The 20810-nt window shown below is 35.3% G+C and overlaps 1 protein-coding gene across 1 annotated transcript in view; it reads right to left on the minus strand.

The window, feature by feature from the left end:
* Positions 1–20810, minus strand: part of ipo11 (importin 11) — a 121867-nt gene that overhangs the window by 23499 nt on the left and 77558 nt on the right. The window contains 3 exon segments of the mRNA XM_052564316.1: positions 13805–13868; positions 18491–18614; positions 20432–20445. Of these exon segments, the coding sequence (XP_052420276.1) occupies positions 13805–13868; positions 18491–18614; positions 20432–20445 (202 nt within the window).

Consider the following 20810-nt stretch of genomic DNA (forward strand, 5'->3'; position numbering starts at 1 on the left):
AAAATAATGAACTTTTATTACAATATGCTAATTTTTTGAGAAGGACCTTTATACATTGTTTTATAACAGTTTTATGGATATAAAACATGTCGAACAAAATACTGACATCTAAAGCCATTTTGTTATGTATTGTCTTCATTAAAATATTGCAATCTTTTCATGAATTTCACTTCTCTGCAGCTACAATCGATATATGTAATTCATTTTAATTATACTTTTTTTCAAACTTGTAAGTAAAGAGATACAGCAATTACAGTAACAATTACATCAATACACTGCAGCATAACAATTAACAATGAGTCTATTTGCACAGATCAACTGCAAGCAAGGAGCAAGCCACTCATCTGCTGCTTATCTTGCTACAGTATTTATTGCTACAGTTGCTATGGAATCCAATAATCACTTTGACGCAATACCTTCAATTAGATGTTGGGGCTGATCTTATTGAGCTTGAACTGAACTGTGGCATATATCATATAAAATAAGACTTATCTTTTAAAATCATCTTTTTAAATTATTTTAATTGACTTCCAGAGGTTAACTGGGAAAATCAGTACACCGCGGAGGCTGACTGTCCTGGCTTCCCTTTGCAGTTGACCTTGCACAAAGCCATAGTGACCTCAGCTGGAAAAAAAAAGTGGCGCAAAATGTCTCAAAGGCTGAACAGGATTTGGGGTGAATTTCAAGGGCTTTAGGATGGGGGTGACCCTTATATTGTTAACAGTAATGAGAGATGGCAGAATCACTGCTTCAATTGTGCCAGGAACCGCAGCGTGTTTTGTACTTTTCAAAGGTCAAGAGGGTCTGCATTCTGCACAACCTCACAGCACTTCTGCCATCCTCAGCTGATGATCTAAAGATAAAATTGCTTTTCTGAGCTGGTTATGTTCAAACTCAACATCACAAGCCCCTTTGAAAGCAAAATGGACAGAAATACGCACAAATATCTACAGAAAACACAGTGGCAATTTTGAAGGTATCAGTCCATAAAATAATTAAGATTTGTTTAAAATTTTGAAAATAATCTATTATGTTCACTAATGCTGAAATGATTACTCAACATAATCGACAACATCTAAATCTAATCCTTAAATCAAGCAGCTTTACAGTATTAAACATGAAAAACCATGGTCAGTGTCACTTTACATTGAAATTACAATTTGATTTTCTGTTATAAATCAGCTCTCCAATATGGAGCTAACAAATTTTTATGAGTGGGAAAGAAATTGTATTCCATTAAAGTGATAGTTTGGTTTGCAAAGATCAAAGCTTGATCTAGTTCAGGGCTGTTCTGATTATCATAACCCTATAAGGTAATTAAAGAGAGATTATGTTAAAATATCCAAAAACATCACACCTTTATTTTCTTTCTCATGTCTTTGACTAACAAAAGAGATGTTCGGCTGAATGATGTGCCATTCAGTTACTTGTTCATATGGCTAAACAAATGATGGATGAGATAGTTTCTCTGTCTGTCTTCTGATTTTGTGTGCCAAATATATTTATTTGTATAAAATAAATGTAATTACATAATATGATAAAAACTTTTAAAAAAAAAGTGATTACCTTTATCTATTTGTTATATCTTACCCTGGACCAGTCATTAAGGTCAGAATAAATAAGCTTTCCATTGATGTATGGTTTATTAGGATAGGATAATATTTAGCTGAGATACAACTATTTGAAAATCTGAAAACTGAGGATGCAAAAAAATTCTAAGTATTGAGAAAATCGCCTTTAAAGTTATCCAAATGAAGTTCCTAGAAATGCATATTACCAATTGAAAATTACATTTGATAAATTTATGGCAGGAAATTTACAAAATATCTTCATGGAACATTATCTTTATTTAATTTCCTAATGATTTTTGGCATGAAAGAAAAATCAATAATTTTGACCCATACAATGTATTTTTCGCTATTGATACAAATACACCCCAGTGACTTAAAACTGGTTTTGTGGTCCGGGGTCACGTATGTATACCTCAGTATATTAACTAATTTGCAAAAGCTGAATAATTGATCAAAGCCTACTGATTAATCAGTGGAATAATCATTAGTCAATTAATCAGTTTAATAGTTAGATTAATCGATTCAATGCTCATCATGCATTTATTTGATCAAAAATACAGTAAAATCAATAATATTGTGAAATATTGCTACAAAAAAAAAAAAAAATCCAATACACAACACATTTTATTATAATATTTATTTTAAAACTTAAAACTTTAAAATACTTTTCCTGTGATGGCAAAGCTGTATTTTAAATGCCTTAATTATATACACAAACACACATATGCACACATACATGCATACATACTGTACTAGTGCTGTCAAATGATTAATTTGATTAATCACATCCAAAATAAACATTTTTGTTAATATAATGTGTGTGTGTTCTGTGTATATTATGTATATACAAAATACACACACATACAGCGTATATTTTGAAAATATTAACATGTATATATTTATATTCATATCATTTATAAAAATATATTTAACACACAAATGTAATTTTTTTGTAAATATTTACATGCATGTGTGTGTATTTATATATACATGATAAATACAAATAGTACACATATAATATGTAAACAGAAACTTTTATTTTGGATGCGATTAATTGTTTGACAGCACTAATACATGCATATGATAACAGCCCCACACTCTTCAGAAAAAGCAGCTGGTTTCTCTGAAATGGGACTTTTTCGACAGTGTTGAGTGGTCCATTTCCTGTACAAGAGCACTTTACGCTTCCCCCTCTTACTCACACTATCATAAGAACGCTGTCTGCAGACTGCTTGGAGTTCAAATTATTTGAATAAAATTAAATTCATTCCCAATTCACAATAAATAAATGAAAACACTCCTCTGCTTCCCCTAACCATGATTTGCAGACTGATAATGATGATGAGGTACGAAACCATTTAATTTCTATCATCTCGTGCAGTCCATGAATATTTATGTCATCAGAAGAACGGCAGCTCTGCTCAGCCTCTAGAGCACTGTGACAAGTGCGTCATGAACACACACAGAGGAAGAAAATCAGCTGAAGAACACAAAGATGGAGGGAAAACAAGAACTTCAATCTGCAACAGGGCTCATACTTACAAACCAGCTATTTCATAATTAGTCAGCAGGTATTGTTCAGGCTTTATGTAAACAAATCTGATTTATATGCCGGTACAATGAATATAAGTGGAGTGATTGACGTTATTTAAATCAAAGTGAAAGACAATATAATATTGTCCTGGGTGGTTCTTCAGCCTTCAGTCACTTCAGTCACTTTTGGCCATGTGGACTTAAAATAATGCAAGTTTAAACACAAACTCTCATCGTTTATCAGTCTACTGACAATGTCCAACAGTTAATATACATGCATCATAAGTGTCATGTTTTCACATTTTTTCCAATATGATAAAAAACTAATTTACATCATTTAAAAAATATACTTAATTTACTAGCATTCTCTGGAGGAAATGACAGTTGTATAAAAAATAAAAAGTCACTTATGTTAATATTCCTCTCTAATGTTTCTTGATTTTTCTTATGTGGTGAAATTACACAACTGCCGGACACGTTTTTGTAAGGTTGATAAATTATTGCCATACTATAATACTTAACAGTTTTTTTTTTTTTTTTGAGTTTTGTTTTTGAATTATAACAGTTTCTATGTAACAACCTAAGGCCGAAAAGTGCCTTAAATTGAAAAAAGCACCTTCATTTAAATTAAAATAACACAAAACAATTGTAATATCTCTTCTCACTGCCTACAATAGGTTTTTAAGAAGACACCTCTGTGAAATCTTTGTGTGTGTGTGTGTGTGCGAGTGTTAAACTGTGAAGTGTTAAATCTATTACTGATGCCATAGCAGGAGTATTTACACCACTAATGAAGCTCTGCTGTCACAAATTGAAAAGTTCATTACATTCCTGAAAACCTTATTAAGCCAAGTGTCAACATTTCAGTAGCCCACATGGAGTTAAAAGCCTATTAAATGAAAATAGACTGGTGCCATGTCATTTAGTATTTAGCTCTTGTTCTTTGAAACCACAATAATGGGGAAGACCGCTGACTTTGGCAATGGTCCAGAAGACAATCTTTTGCTGTGTTTCCACCTAAATTACCCAGAACAATTGTACCAGGAACTTTTTTTTTGCAGGAACTTTTTACCCCCAGACTTCTTGCTTTCTGTGTTTCTACCGCGGTCAAAAGTACCTTGAAGATTAGACAAATAGTCTGGTGACATAGGTCTGTGTGCGTTTCTCAATACAAAGTACGCAAATTTCGGACTTGCATCCTCTGTAGTTCGGACTTTGTGAGTTCGACTCAGGAGTGTGATCTCCCGCGGATGGGACGACACAAGTCCGGTAATTCTGCAAACAGCAGCGTACTTGATAACATCAGTCAGCTTGCCTTGGCTACTGCAATTTTCCTCACTGTATATTTATAATAAGACAAAATATGATATCAAACACCACTGCCTCGTTTCGTTTTCATTTAAACATAATAATAGCCACAGAAATGTAGCTCATGGAAATGTGTAGGCCTATATAGCTTACATTACAGTGAAACAAAATATTATATCAAACATTATTGCCTCTTTTTATTTTCATTTTAACATATTAATAGATTGATTGAATAAAGACCAAATATTACCGCTTAGATTTACCCAAAACAAATTATATTTTATGTTTAACCAGTAAAGAGACATCAGAGCCAGCGGCAAATGTCAGAAGGACTAGCCGAGTTGAGATTGCTCTTGTCAGTAACATGAGCACTGAGCTCCCGCTAATCGCGTGGAGCTGATCGTCTCCAAAATCGACAAAATACATTTTAACATTGGCGCTGTCTTTATAAATAAACCGCAGATTTGAGTTTTAAACAACTACATTCTCACCTGAAATAACTTTAAAACTACTTTTCATGACACAATAATGTAGCTCATGGAAATGTGGAGGGACGCATGAGGAAGTGACGTCCCTTGCGTCTGCGCAGTGCGACCTGATGCAGCCGCTAAAGTGAGACACAGGCAACAGAAATATTGCAAAATAATAATAAAAACGCAACTAAACGAGATGGAATAATGTTATAACATTTCATTTCATCTCGTTTTGGTCAACGAAAATGAAGAGACATTTTAGGTTTCGTAAACCCCATTTAGTCTCTTTTTTATTCATCAACAATATTGCATTATACATTTAATTATAGACATTGTCACATGACCAGCATTTACACTGTGTTCCACAGCAGGAACCAGGATATAAATAAAGTTCCATGTAAAAATTTGCCCCTCAGAAAGTCCCTGCCCACAAGGTAGTACTTTTTCAAATGTCTGTAACTTTCGGGGGCGGGACTTGTGTGCTAAACATGCTGATTGGTTGAATTCACGCAGCATTGTGATTTCAACTACCATTTATTCTGATAATTTAAAAATATTACTGTTATTGTGTAATGAAAAGTATTGAGTGCATAAATGAACATACTTTAAAGAACCTGAACTTTTCTGTTTTGCAAATCCTTTTTTTTTCTATTTTGAGATATCAAAGTCCTTTCAGGCAAGTTGTGCCACTCCACCGCCATCTTGGCAACGCCTCTGGGCAGCTATTTCAAAATAACAAGACCAGCTCCTATCTAAATGAATGGGCAGAGAGTCAGAACTGCACTTTCACTGGTCACCGGGACATAAAAACAGCATGTATAGAAACAGCAGTGAAATATGATAAAAAAAAAATTGATGACTTTGCCCCAAAATAAGGTTTAAAATGCCTTTTCCCCACAGGTTATACCTTTACTACGCAAGCACAAGGGTTCCTCAACTGTGCGCATACGTCAGTGGAACCAGACGATAGGCTTAAATGTTTCCCGGCTTGACTGTTAAAAGCAGATGATTGGCTTTCCAGCGGGAGGGGCGAGACATGTGCACACAACCACCATCTTTGCCGTTACGGGTTTTCCTTATATAGTTGTATTGAGGATTGAGGAAGTGACTCTTATATCTGACTCTATTCATAAAAATTGAAACAATCAAACAAACAACAACAACAACAACAACAACAAAAAGCGTTTGAAATGTTTTACTTTACGTGTTAACTTTTCACAATGGTCTAATTTTTTGAGATGCACATGTTTGTTCACAGTGCTGTAATGCTTCATTTTATGTTTTTTTTTTTTTTTTTTTTTTTATAAAAAAAAGTTTGCAAAGTCTGACAGCACAGTGTGATGTCAATTAAGGCATGGCAATGGCATTCATAAATCAAAATAAAGCCACTTTCAGGCAATCATTATGTCTACACTCCCATTACTGGAGTTTATGTAAAGACGCCATAAAAGTTCAATCTAAATATTATAAAATATTTTATTTTTTGCCAAGAAAGAACAAAGTGCTAGGTTTCTCTGAAATCTATTACTGATACCACAGGGAACAGTAAAATGAATATTTGTGGAGCTTGTATTCAAATCCATGTTTGAGCATAATTAGCTGGGAATCTTTGGACTAATGCAGTCAGACTGAATTATGATCTAATCCTGCTTTGACTAAACCCTGCTCCCTCTGAGAATATAATGACCAGTCCATTAAGGCATGATTAAACATGCTGCCATACAGCTACTTCAAATCTTTTTCTCCCTTCCAGTTTCATGTCAGTATTATATAGGCTGTACAAGCAACCTGAACGGCAATTAAATGGCATTAACTACAAATTTCTTTTGAAGTATTTTAAATCTTAAAGCAAATGCATTATTGGTGAAAAACCTTTGGTGTAATAGTACAAAAGAACATTTACAGACACTTTTATCAAATGCATATTACAAATGAGAAAATGAACAGTTACTCATCAAACACGAACCATTATAGCAAAAATAATAATAATAATAAAATAAATAAAATTACAATAATAATAATATATAGATATCTGCATAAAAGCAGAAGAATAAGTGGAATTTCAAGACATAACTAAGAAACTGTTTAGTGCTTATTATGATGCTGTGAGACCATTTAAATATGTAGGGAAAGTGAGGGACAGATACAAGGTCTTGCTTGTGCACCGAAGTGGGAAACAAATCTTATAATTTCGTCCCTTGTGCCAGATAGCATCGTTTTAATATTCAGCCATTGTTCCTTGCTCCATTAAGACATTAAGAGCTGATCTGAGGCCTCAAGAATTGTTCAGTGAGTGAGTGCTCAAGAGTGCAGACGGCCAACGGCCAAGCACAAAGCACCCAGAGGCATGAAAAATAAAATAAAAATAATAAAAAAAACCTATCAACTGAACAGATGTGTGCAGGGGATTGATAAAGCAATTATATGTGAAAATGAAAATAAATAAATAAACAAACACAATTCTATAAATCTCACACAGCTGCCATTCTTTTTCACTGGCATTAAATCAAGACAAGCGATATACAGCCTCTCGAAGAACCAACCCAACCTCAGTGGATTTTCTTCATTAAATTATTTCTAAAAAGGTCACATAAAAAGGTCAGCTATAGCTTGAGGCAACAAACCAAAGTAAGAGTACATACAATACCATTAACAATACGAAATATTACTAAATCAATGTAAGATTTGTCTGGTCAACATGAAGCCACATTTCTTAAAGAAACTCAAACAAGCTAATAGGCAGACATTTTGCCATCAATGTTAACAGCATCTTCACATACGCATCTGCTTTCACAGAGGTGATGATAATGCTACAATAATTCAACTGCAGTAGAGAATTAGATCTTCCCTGTGACGAGCCTCACCTGTTTTTTTTTTTTTTGGTAGAGATAATTATGTAAATAAACTGCCTTTCAGAATGTATCAAGTGTGTGACACTCTCACTCATTTGCTTGCCATAATATAAGTGGCTATTCAACTGATAAGGAACACAGCAATATTTTTATTTACAGAAATGAACTCTTTCATGCAAAAGAAAAAAAAAACCTGCTTAATTCTATACTATATCTTGAAGTAGGATATTAAAGTGAACCAGATTTCCAAATGGTGCCATCAGTGTTATGATGATTATAAACTGTTTTCTCCCTGTATGGTCTTTTGTTATGAACAGACATACAGAACATGCAGGACAAAGACATGTCACAGATTCCCACTACAACAGACATTTTAGTTAATTCAGTCTTACTGTAAATCAGATCTTATGACTGGAAACAAAAGAGACTGAAAGAGAAGTTTTGTAAAGGTGATCTGCGGAGATCAATAGCCAGACAAGACCTTGATCTTTAAATTTAAACATTTAATTCAACAATGTAAATGTAGTATTTTAATTGAATGAAAAAAAAGCTGTTTTTTTTATAAAGGGCCCTTTAGATAGATAGACAGATAGACGAACGGATGGATAAATAGAAAGAAAGAAGATGGATGTACAGACAGGCCAACCAACAGACGGATAGACATGTGTACAGACAGACTCAATGACACATGGACAGATAGAATGACAGAAACAGACAGATAGAATGACAAACAATAAATAGATAAGATAGATGGACACACCGAATGATAGACAGATAGAATGGCAGAATGATACACAGAGGCAAATAAAGTAAGACAGAACGATAGGCAGATAGAATAAAAGACAATAAACAGATACTACAGACAGACGGATGGACAGATAGAGAGAGATAGACTGATGAAAAGACAGAACGACAGAACAAGAAAATGTAAACAACAGAATGGCGGACAAACAAAACGATAGACAGATAGAATGACTGAAAAATGGTTGAAGAGACAGAATGACAGAACGATAAATGGACAGATAGAGCAACAGAATGATAGAAGACAGACAGAGAGGTAGAACAACAGAATGATAGAAGGCAGACAGAGAGGTAGAACAACAGATGACAGATAGATGGATGGATAGATGTGTGCACTGACAGAACAAAAGACAGATGGACAGACTGACAGATAGAATGGCAGATAGACAGATAAAACAACAAAACGTTAAACTGACAAAATGACTGACAGATAGAATGACAGAATAAATGGAAACTGCAGACAGACAGACAGAGACAGACAAAATGATAAATGGACAGACAGAACAACAGAACGATAGATGACAGAACAACAGACGGACAAACTGATCGACAGACATAATGATAGACGGACAAATTTAATGCTAGACAGGCATAGAGAATTACAGAGCGATAGACAGACAGACAGAACAATATAAACATAAAATGACAGATGGACAGATAGATACTGCAGATAGAATGAAAGGTTGAAATAATTACAGATATTACTACAGACAACTAAATTTCCAGCGGTCTGTTAGAGAGACTAAACTTGGATGTTCATTTTTTTTTTTATTATTATTATAAAACAGAAGTACTACTTTGTTTTCACAAAGCCAGTGGATTCTGACTTTGTACATAACTCTTTGTTGATATTTGAGTAGTGCTTCTAAAAGTTTAGTCCTATAAAAATGAGAGAATTTTTCATGCCTTTGAGGGCTTGTTATGAGATGTAGTCAGCGCTCCATTTCTAGAATCTCTCATGGGCACTGATCTTTGCTAAAGGCTTGTGGCTATGACTCTTTGACACAGCCAATAAACACTGCTAACAGCCTGAACATCTAGGCAAAGAGATTCAAAGAGGCAGATGGAGTGTCCTTTGATGAGATAAAATCCAGACAAACAGCATATCTATAGCGTTATATGTGTTTCACAGCATGTCAGAAACAGCAGACGCCTCATTACTCGTCCTTGCAGTAACGACCATCCGCAAGTATGAAAAAACACACACAAGTGCACGCTCAGCAGTTTCAAGTGAGACAGACTAAAACGTTGGCAGTCGGGAATTTTTTTTCCACCTCTGCAGAAAATCAGTCAAAGGGTCGTTGAAATGTCCACAAGGTGAAATCAAACTCGGTTTTAGATAATCTATGGGCTTTTGCTGCTGGGGTCAAAAAAAAAAAGAAAAAAAAAAGACAATTCGGTGAACGTTTCTACTGCAGGGCCTGATAAAACTGGGGGTGGAAAGAAGGGACAATTCCAGTGCTGTCAGTGTCATCAACTGCTGCCATCAGTAACAGTGAAATAACTCTCCATGGAAACATATTTCTTGAAAAAGCAATGACTTTCGTGCCACTGTGAAGTGCTGTAAGTAAAGCAAACAGGCTTAGGCATCAGCTCGATGGCATTTCAGACATTCACCGACGCTATCAAAATAGCCACACAAACGTGAACCAAATTTCCTTAGGTTATTAAAACCGCTGCAAACGATTTGGCATTTAAAAGGTAAATCTCACAGCCCTAAGTCTACTTATTATGGGATTTCTGTTGTGTACGTGTGAGAATAAGCATGGTGACCTCATCCTCAGGAGTAGGAGTATTTACACCGCTAATGAAGCTCTGCTGTCACAAATAGAAAAGTTCATTACATTTCTGAAAATCTTATTAAACCAAGTGTCAACATTTCCATTATGGGCTCTAACCCCCAAGCGGGCTACGAGAAAAGTCACTGAACTCCTGTAACTTTGCAGGTCTAATAGCACAGAGTAAATGTGTAAAGCACCAACCCAACCCACTGAATAAAGCCATTTCAGATCATCTCTTTATACTACAGTTCACAGAGTTCTTAGAGGTGCTGCAATTTTACATACATTTGCATTATTGCTTAATCAAAAACTTTTCCTACGAAATGTTGAATATAAGCTAAATAAGCTGGAACTCTATATTTGTTTAGTATCCTGATATAAAATCATTGCTTTAGCAAGTTGAGCAGTACTTCTGTATGCATTTGTGTGTGTGTGTGTGTGTATACAATATAACATATATAAACACAAAAAAAGGTCAAAAAATAGGTCCAAAAACTCAAGGTTGGTAACTCAAAATGGTAAATAGAGCTAAACTGTGGGTATTAAAATATTCACTGTTTAAACTGTAAACAGTAAATGGAACATGATTCACAGAAGGTTCTTTAAAATGCTCAAATGTAACTTTTAGAAATTTGAAATGCTAGAAAACCTGGAAAATTCAGTTTAAAGTGCAGGGGGAAAAGTGTATTTGCTTTATACACACAATACAAAACAGAGAACAGAAAGACTATTAGTAGTAGCGAAAAAAAAAAAGGTTGAATACCTCCGATACAAGATATATCTGAAAACTTATTCAGGTTCAACATTTGCTTTGGAGTTCAACTAAAAGCTTTAATAGTAGGTCTTAATTTAAGTTTGACCTCAACTACTTTCAGATACAAGTATCTTGTTTTCTATAGCAAGTGATCACAGACCAATTTCCACCTTTAAAAGCTAAATGTACTACTAAAGCTATTTCACTGTAACAGAAAGCAAATGGGAGTGCCACAGAAAACCAGCTCAGCATCACACACCTGCTCCAGATTCAGAGAAAGACAGTAGTGTAGTCAGCAGGAGGGCCGTGGCAGGAGCCTCTCATCCCAGACCTCAGCAGACGAGGAGCTGCGAGCAGTGAGAGATGAGGAAAGTGAGCTGTTTGGCGCACAGCGAGAGATCTGCTCCCATGTCGAACAGCGCTAAGAACACAGAGTTACAGCAGATGATTAGATTTCATCATTCAGGAAGATAAGCTGGCCCAAATGCTGTGCTGCGTTCGCTAGAGTGCTGGCGACAACCTGAAACTTTTTCTTTCACACTGTCTCGAGGAGTTATTTTTACTTTTCTTGTCACACTGCACATTTTTAAAAGCGATACAGCTATGAATACGAGATGATAGGGTTGTCATAATAACGAAACGTAGTCAGTATCAATACCAGTGAAATACAGTGATGCAACTACAAAACTATGCTACTCAAAAAAATAATAATTTAATAATTAATTTTCAAATGACTTCTAACAGATAAATGACTGATATTCTATGCAATTTTCTAAACACACTAAAAATAAAGGACAAAAAAATAGGCCTATATATAGTCTATATAACAATATAATTGCCTTTTGTTCATATATTTTAAGTTTTTTACCAAAGTATTTTCAATATCTGTAGATGATTCGGATTCATTTCCGGTCAGAGGCCATCCTCATTCCAATCAATAGAGAGAAATATTTTTTTTTTCCCTAACTAGCTTCCCAAAGAATGGATGAAAGAGATGGAGTCTTAACAGGCCCTTGTGCTAATATTACCATCAGCACCTGAAAGAGACGAGGACAGGAGAAATGAGCATGCAAATGGAAAAATCGCTTCAATCAGCCGCCTCTCTTTGCATTTCAATGTGCCGGCAGATGCTTTAATGAAACACTTTCTCTTATTCTCTCTCTCGTGCTGACCTCTTGCAACCCTCGACTCCGATGGCTATGCGTCTTTCCGACCATTTGAGGTTATGAGAGATGTTGGCCTAACGCCTGAATGGCTCCTCTTGAGCGGACACTTCTGTGTGACATTTTCCAGAGGCTATGATGGTGGAATGGAAGCGGTGATGCAAGCATATTTAATTACAGTGCCCCAATCAAACCGTTAATTATCTAATTCTAATACAACCCCAGGGAAGCAAAACCAGCAATTTTTGTGTCACCTCAGTCACTCTGTAAATCAATGTATTCACATCTTAGAAACAATTCTATTACAACCAAAATAACATTTAAGTGAATTAAAAATACGAGAGTAAGAGACAACCACTAAAAGGATATAGCTGAGCAGAATAAAGAGTTCAACAACTGCCGACCAGAATAAGAAACTGCCTTGAACCCTAGAATAACACCTTGAATGAAAGAGTACATTAAAAGTATTAACTGCTGATTGACAATCAAACTTACTTCACACACACACACACACACACACACACACACAAAAAAAAAAACATTTAATTTCACCTCAGGATTGAGGTCAACTTAGTTAATATTCAGCCAACAAGAATTGAGAAAATTGGAGAGGATGAACTAAGTTCTGCTTTGTAAATTCTGCAGTACAAATCAGTGAAATGTATTTCAAGGCCATACAGCAGTTAATGTTTGTCCGTATTAAAAAAGCAAACTGGAAAGGGCAATTATTAGCTAAATCAGGGGTTCTTAACTATCATGTGGACTATTATAACAATGTCCTTACTACCTCTGTGGGCCTTGTACGTGTCAGTTACATTGCTGTCTATCAGGGTCTGTAAGCTTTAAAATTAATCAAAAATATCTTAATTGGAGTTCCGAAGATGAACGAAGGTCTAAAGGGTTTGGAATAACATGAGGGTGAGTAATTAATGACAGAATTTGTATTTTTAGGTGAACTATCCCTTTGAGTGTTCTGAAGCCCAAAAGTCACTCCTTGAAATATAAGTCAGATTCACTGAAATTATATGACTCAAAAGAAAAAAAAATGGGATCTCACTACTTCTCTCATGAAAACAAAAAAGAAAAGTGATTGGCAGATGATACAATTTCAGTAAATAACAAATTCCAGTCTGCTGCTCTGATAAACCTTCGAAAGACTTATAGGAATATAGTGTACCACTTTCATGATACTCTAATGGTGCATTTGCATCCTTTTTGGAGCTTAACCAAACAAGTGTTTATACTTAGTCCTTAGTCTTTATACACCTCCATTAAATTAAGAGGAGTGTACAGGAAATTTTTCACTTTTTGTAATTTAGAGCAAAAAATCATATGACTTTGTAATGACGCAGGGATAAGGAAATACAGAAAAATAATGGCAAAATATACCGTTTAAAAATGATTTCAAAGGATTGAGGTCAACAAGAATTTAAATAAAGATGATGAATTCAGCCAGAAAAGTCTGTGACTTGCATTTCAGGGCATGTCCGTTTGACAGTTAAATTGGCACTGGCTTTCATCTTGATATTTCATTTAAAAAGAAAGTGGACACTTAAAAGGCAACTAATGACCAAGCAGGGAGGACATATTCTGGAAGATCCTCAAAAGCGCAGGTGTGATGGCAGGGCTGTTCTCTAGTCACCAACCAGCATGAAGAGAAAGATCATGCCATTTAGAAAGCCTTCATTTAATATGCAATACCCTTTTTCAATCAAATACGTTGCTAGGTAATCATGACAAAAAAATCCTTTAAATGACAGTAATATTACAATGAAAGAACTATGCTTTTAGTGCCCATGGAAACTACAGTGGCATCAATTCATAAAAAGGCCTGCTGCAAGCCAAACATCTTCCATCTTTAAACAAAATATTCAATCTTTCATAAAAGCATTCCAGAAAATGAATGGGTGCCGCTAAATTTGTTGAAGTGCTGCTATTTTTGATCCAGAGGCTACAGAGGAGTCTTTGTGCAGGTCGGGTTATTGTACAGAGCGACTCTCTTTGTCTTGATACAAGAGAGATAGAGTGACTCAGAGAAAATGATAAATGGACAGCGGGGAACAACAACAAATCCAGAGAGCGAGTCTGAAGCCTTGAACTTAAAGGGAGCAAATGAACCCTCTTCAAAAAAAATGAGCGAAGAGAATGAGATGACTGACAGAATGGAGAGAAAAGAAATTCACTCAGAAGGGAGATAATAATGGGGAGTGTATGAACTTCAGCAGTAGAAAAGAAATCTACAGTACGGTAAATACAAAGTAGCATTGGGCTTTTCACAGACAATATCGATTATTATGTAGGACACAAAGTTTAAACCCGGAGCTGGAGATAAATTAATATATGCATAAGATTCCTCCTGACTCAGCGTCTTTTTTTTTTTTGCTTGAGAGCACGGCTAAGTGTAATGTGGCAGTTATATATAAAAAAAGGGTTGGTTCCATTCACCTGAGGCACGACTCCAATGATTCATGCTATCAATGTATCTGGACAGGCAATTTGTCACACAAATCTTTTAAGCATTACGTGTCACTAGCTGACAGGACAAAGTATCCAACAACTGGAAACCCATTTAGATTGAGGGCAGGTAATACCACTGCAATGCTTTAGCTGTATTCCTGAGGCTAGGAATGATTTGAACAAAAATAAGGACTGAATTGAAATGTGACACCCATATCCTCAAGTATACCTTTGAAAGGTCAATGGATTGTGTAAATTTCAACCTATTTAAAGGCTATGTAATATAATACATGAAAATGTTTTGTTAATATAAAAGTGTGAACAAATTTACTCTCAATTCAGAATGGAAAACTCTTTTAAAAAACTTTTAAAAATGTAAATACTAAATATGTTTTTTTTTTTTTATTGTAATATTGTTCCATTATTCAGAGTCAGATGATCCTGAAGAAATTCTAAAATGATGGTTGCTTCCCAAGAAACATTTCATGTTATTACCAATGTTGACAAAACTTTTGCAGTACTAATAAGCACTAATCATTTTTGTGAAACAGTGATAGGCACCATCATGACACAGAAACTGCACTATTCAAAATTACAAATGGCTTCTTGCATCAGACCAAAGCTGCATCTCCTTCCTACAGTAGTTTTACTTGATCTTAATTCTGCATTTGACACTGTAGCCCACAACATACTCATAGACTGATTACAAAATTAAAAAGTATTCAGTGACAGGCATTGAAATTATTTAATCCTGCATGTTTGACCGTTACCTCTTTGTTTATTCAAATGAGGAATCATCTAAGTTAGTAAGTATGGAGTGCCACAAAGATCTGTCCTGGACCCCTCGTTGTTTTCAGTATACATGCTGCCTCTTGGTAATATTATTAGAATACATGGGTTTCAATTGCTGTGCTGTGCCACTTTTTTCTTGCATCCCATAATGAGGACTAGGATTCAGACAGTGTAGCCATATCCAAATTGGTTGCTATAGTGATGTTCTAGTCATCAACAGTATGCCACTAGGTAACCCTCATGTACAACTGTGAGCGACAAGCTAGCTGTGTGAAGAGAGCTGACAGAAAGCTGGAAATTTGTCCTCTCCTTATGTTCACCGCAGTGGCCAGCTGCAGAGTAGGACCCATGCTGTGAACAAAACAGCATAAGAGCTGGAGGAGGGTGCATGCCACATTATTCTGTGCTGCCCTCACCATCGGCATTGCTGAGCAGCGTGGAGTGCAGAGGTGAAAAAGCCACATGAGTCACGTGGTTTTTGGAGCATTTTATGACAGATTGAACTTTTTATGCACTGAAGGAATTATCAACAGTTTGTGGTGGCCAAAATTGTAAGAACACCTGACAGATGACTTCTGACTTCTTTTTTTTTTGGCCTCCAAAACAAGATTTTATTTCATAAAGTTCATAAAACATGCAGATGGTTTCTCTGAGCACAACAAATATCAGATGAAGTGGGTTGTACTGTTTTTTTATCCACTTTTAACTTTAATATTTGGTATATCCAGCTTTTGCATCAATTACAGACGCACATCTCTCTGGCATAGTGTCAATATATTACCTGAGAACAACACTAATGTTGTCCCATGCCTTCTACAACTCAAGCCAAAGGCTTTCCTGTAATGGACAATAGATCTGTTGAGTTTATTTTCCAATTCGCCCCATATTTGCCCAATGGGGTTGAGGTCCGGACTTCGGGGGCCATCATTTTCAATGCTCCAGCAGATTTCTTCTGTCACACGTAGTTCTGTTTTGGTAATAGTTCATTTAATGGGTATTGTAATGGCCAATTCAATAAAAACAAAATGAACATCTTAAATATGTCAACTGTTCTAACAATTTTGCCCACCACAGTGTAATATAATATAATATCATAACACATTTTAACAGAATTCAATCTTTAACAATGCAGAGGAAGCAATAGGGCCCAATAGGTAACAATGAAAATTGAATGAAATCAGAAGAGTTAGAGATGTGGGATCCCAGTGATATATATTGATATAGGCATATAAATTGTATAAAACTGTGACAGTATAGATATGAAGATCAGACCCTATTAGAAGAACAGATGCAGAAATACTGAGAATATGAAACGGAGAGAGTGTACAGAGAGAGAGAGAAAAAAGTCTTTAGAAACATAAGTGAGAATATAATTAATATTATAATAAAAAGGGTGAGTTAGGGAGTGGGTAATATGACAAAAAATATAATATCATGATTTTTTTTTCAGGAAAGTCTTGATTCACGATTTGATACAAATTCTGTAATGTTGGTTCTACTGTTTTGCAAGTAGTCTGACCAGTGCAGCCAAACTAATATTCCTATTTTAAAAACAAAGACTTACAAGTTAAATATCTAAAATAAGAAGGAATTGCTAAAATTTAGGCCAAAGTGGGGAATAATAATAAAACAAAAAACAAACAACACATTTTTCATTATTTTATCTGTCATTAAACAACATCTGATAGGATTTAAAAAGTTTTGAAGTTCAGGAAATTGTACAAATTGATTAATTTGCCAATTCTAATAATAAGGATTGAAATCAAACTTTATTTATTTATTTGCAAACTGCTGTATTTATAATGCTTTGTTGAATTGACAAAACTTGGCATGGACAGTGCCAACTAATGAACACCTAGGGCCCTATTTTAACGATCTAAACGCAAAGTGTAAAGCGCACGGCGCAGGTGCACTCAGAGCGTGTCCGAATCCACTTTTGCTATTTCAATATATATCCATATATATTTTAATAGCCTACAAAAAATAATTATGCATTATTAAGAGCATGTTAGTATAAAAACTGTATACTAACACGCTCTTTAAATAACAAAGAAAAAACATTGCGCCAGACTTTAGACCAGGTTTGAGTTGGTCTATGGCGCAGTCTATTTTCAGCTCCTTAAAATGGCAATGCACCAGCAATGCGCCTGAACACACCTCTTTTTAAGACCAGCATGCCCATGGGCGCACAAATGAGTACAAATGCATTGCTAAATAAACAGTTTAGAAGAACAGCATTTATTGAAATATTTCATAACATTATAAATGTCTTTATCATCACTTTTGATCAATTTAAAGCATCCTTGCTAAATGTATAAATTTTCCTCTAATTATTAAACATATATATACAATGGACAATGCTACTTTCACAGTCACAAAATATTAAAAATGCACAATCACAATGCTAAAAAAGCCTTTCAGTAACTACAATAAAACAATAAAAATGGAGAATCAATTGTTGTAGAACCCATGGATAAATTGTGCACTGTAAACGCATCTTGTGTAGAAGCACAATGTGCTGCTTCTGCATATGGCACTGCACTAATAGTTATATATTATAATAGTTATAAATATTTATAAATAAAGTAAAATTAGGCAGTTAAGTAGGCAGCATGAAAAATATTAAAACCGTCTTGTTGTTCTCAAAATCTCTGTACTATGAAATTACAGATATGGACATTTGGACAAAATTACACTACCACACCGAAAACATTGCAGTCCTGCAGATTTTCTAACTTGGGAAGCATATTATATTATGAAGACTATTTTTAAATGTACACTAACAATTGATGACCTCATTTTTTTTTTTTTTTTTTTTTTTTTACTATACAGTCAAAAAACACTTTTCAATTCATGATGCCACAATTCATCTACAAAACCCATTTCGACCATTAAAGCATAAACTTTTTAATTCAAATACTTTTCACTGGAATTGTACAAAAGTCATAAAGACCTAGGGACTGGGTTGAAGCTTTATTCCTAAATTAAACCTTTGGCTCAGAAACATTCTTGGAGACTTACCACAGCTCCAGACCGTCTTCCAGCAGGTAAAGATGAGGGGGCTGAGAAACCTCTGTGCTGAGCTGGATAACAGGTAGGAGGAAGGAATATTGCTTTCTGCTCCCAGACCTTGAATAACACAAAAACATTTCAACCCATTATACAAGGATTAGGGAACACTATACTCACTAAACTTTTCAAAATAAAATCTAACAAGCTTGGGCTTCTCCTACAAGTGTTTTTGAATCGCTGAACATTAGCTTTATTACACAGTCCTACCAAAACAACAGGCTGTGCGATGAAGATGCAAGCAAAAAACATTTGTATTCAGATAAAATTGTGATAACAGGTTGTCAAGGGTATGCTGCCAAAATGAGTTTTCATTCCATTTTACAGTCAATCACAAGAAACAACATGTTCTGACTGAATAGCAGCATGTGCGATATTGTGTCAGATTTCCATGCTGTCTAGTACGGGAATCTCAAGAACACACCAGCGGCCATGTGTTTTCTGGGTTCACTCAAGGGCCTGGTCTTGAGTGCAGCCTTGCCCTCCCCTGAGAGAGATATGTCACCTCAGCCTCTGACTGATGAGGGTTCATCACAGAGACCACCGCAAAGGGCTCTTAAGTTCAGGGCATGACTACCTTCGACAGTCTGCTGATTCTGAGCTGTCACAGGTGGAGAACTCTGGGGGCTCAGAGAGGGTAGCAATGCAGTATCCGCAGGATCTAGGTGAAGCTTTGTATCTGTCAATGGGCCAATGATGAAAAAAATACAATAATCCAAGGATACACACTGTAGAAGCCAAAAGTCATAATTTAAAAAGACAACAGTGTATTGAACAATGGTAGTTTGAAAGTTGAGTGCAACAGTGTACTTTTGTCATCCGTCTGGATGTATTACTATCTAGATTGTATTAGCACCAAACTATAAAAGCTGGAGTTTTTGGTCAAAAATCATGAATAATGAGAATCTGGAAACCTGTCTGGAAAATCAGCATTTATTTTTCAAAGAGTAGCACAACAAACACCAACATGGTGTATTAAGTATTTCACTGATCATACAAATATTATTGTATTGTTATTTAAATTTTAATAAAGGTTTTTTTGTGTGTGTTTTTTTACACACCATGGTAATACGACTTTTGTGATCTAGGGAAATGAAAATAATTTTTTACCTCCGGAATCAGAATTTGAAGACGAGTCCAAAGTATCAATTATTATACTGATTTAAAGGGGTCATATAACGTTGCTAAAAATAACATTATTTTGTGTATTTGGATTAATGCAATGTGTTTATGCGGTTTCAGCTTCAAAAAACAATATTTGCCACATAATGTACATTACTGTTGCTCCTCTTTGCCCCGCCTTCTGAAACATGCTTATTTTACAAAGCTCATTGTTCTAAAAAGCGTGGTGTACTGCGCTGCATAAACATAAAACCATGTCTGCAGAAATTACAAGCGTTACTCTACACTGCTCAGAACTCACATATGAATCATTAGTGGAAAATTATTTAAATATGAGCACGTACTTACAGACTGTGAGTCAGAAGCGCCAGACTGTCCTTGCAAAGTTAGAACTGCCCTACTTTATAGAAACAGACAACGGCATTGGCTAATCCCACAGGAAGCACTCTTCGTCCTCCGCAAAATGGGCTGCACAAATCTGAATATTTGGGTAGAACTGTTCCAGAACTGTGTTGTAAATACAACTTAACCACTGATTTCTAGTTTTGTCCTCTTTTGGAAGGCCAAACAAAGTAGTTTCGCTTCTAAAATCGCTAAAAATGACGCCTTCTTTCTTTGCATGAACATTTGGGGGGCGTTATGCACATTTTCCCACATCGTGATGTAGAGATGTTGGGGCATGTTAGAATGAGCTGTTTTGGGGGGAGGTGGTAGACTCGTAACTTTTATAGATAATATATCTTTGGATTGGAGACTTTAGTCTTTGCAACTTTACAGATCTTCTTTATGCATCAAGAGCTTATAACACTCCAAAGAGAAAGGAGTGTTAAATCGCATCATATGACCCCTTTAAACAATTGTTATCAATTAATTATATTAACTTTATAATATATAAATAAATATTAGTGTCTTAATTATTTACATTTTTATAATGCTTTACCTTTTTGTCAATCCACCAGCTCACATTTACAACTGCATGTTTGATGTAAAAAAAAAAACTATGTTGATTTTTGCTAACCAGCAGAAAGTATTGATCCTTTTTACTTCCTGTGCTAGAAAATAGAATATCTTGGAGTCTATGGGGTTTAACCTTGTCAGCTTTGATTACTCATCATGAAACCTTAGATTGAGGAT

Source organism: Carassius gibelio, chromosome B8 (assembly GCF_023724105.1).
Source record: "Carassius gibelio isolate Cgi1373 ecotype wild population from Czech Republic chromosome B8, carGib1.2-hapl.c, whole genome shotgun sequence".
NCBI lineage: Eukaryota > Metazoa > Chordata > Actinopteri > Cypriniformes > Cyprinidae > Carassius > Carassius gibelio.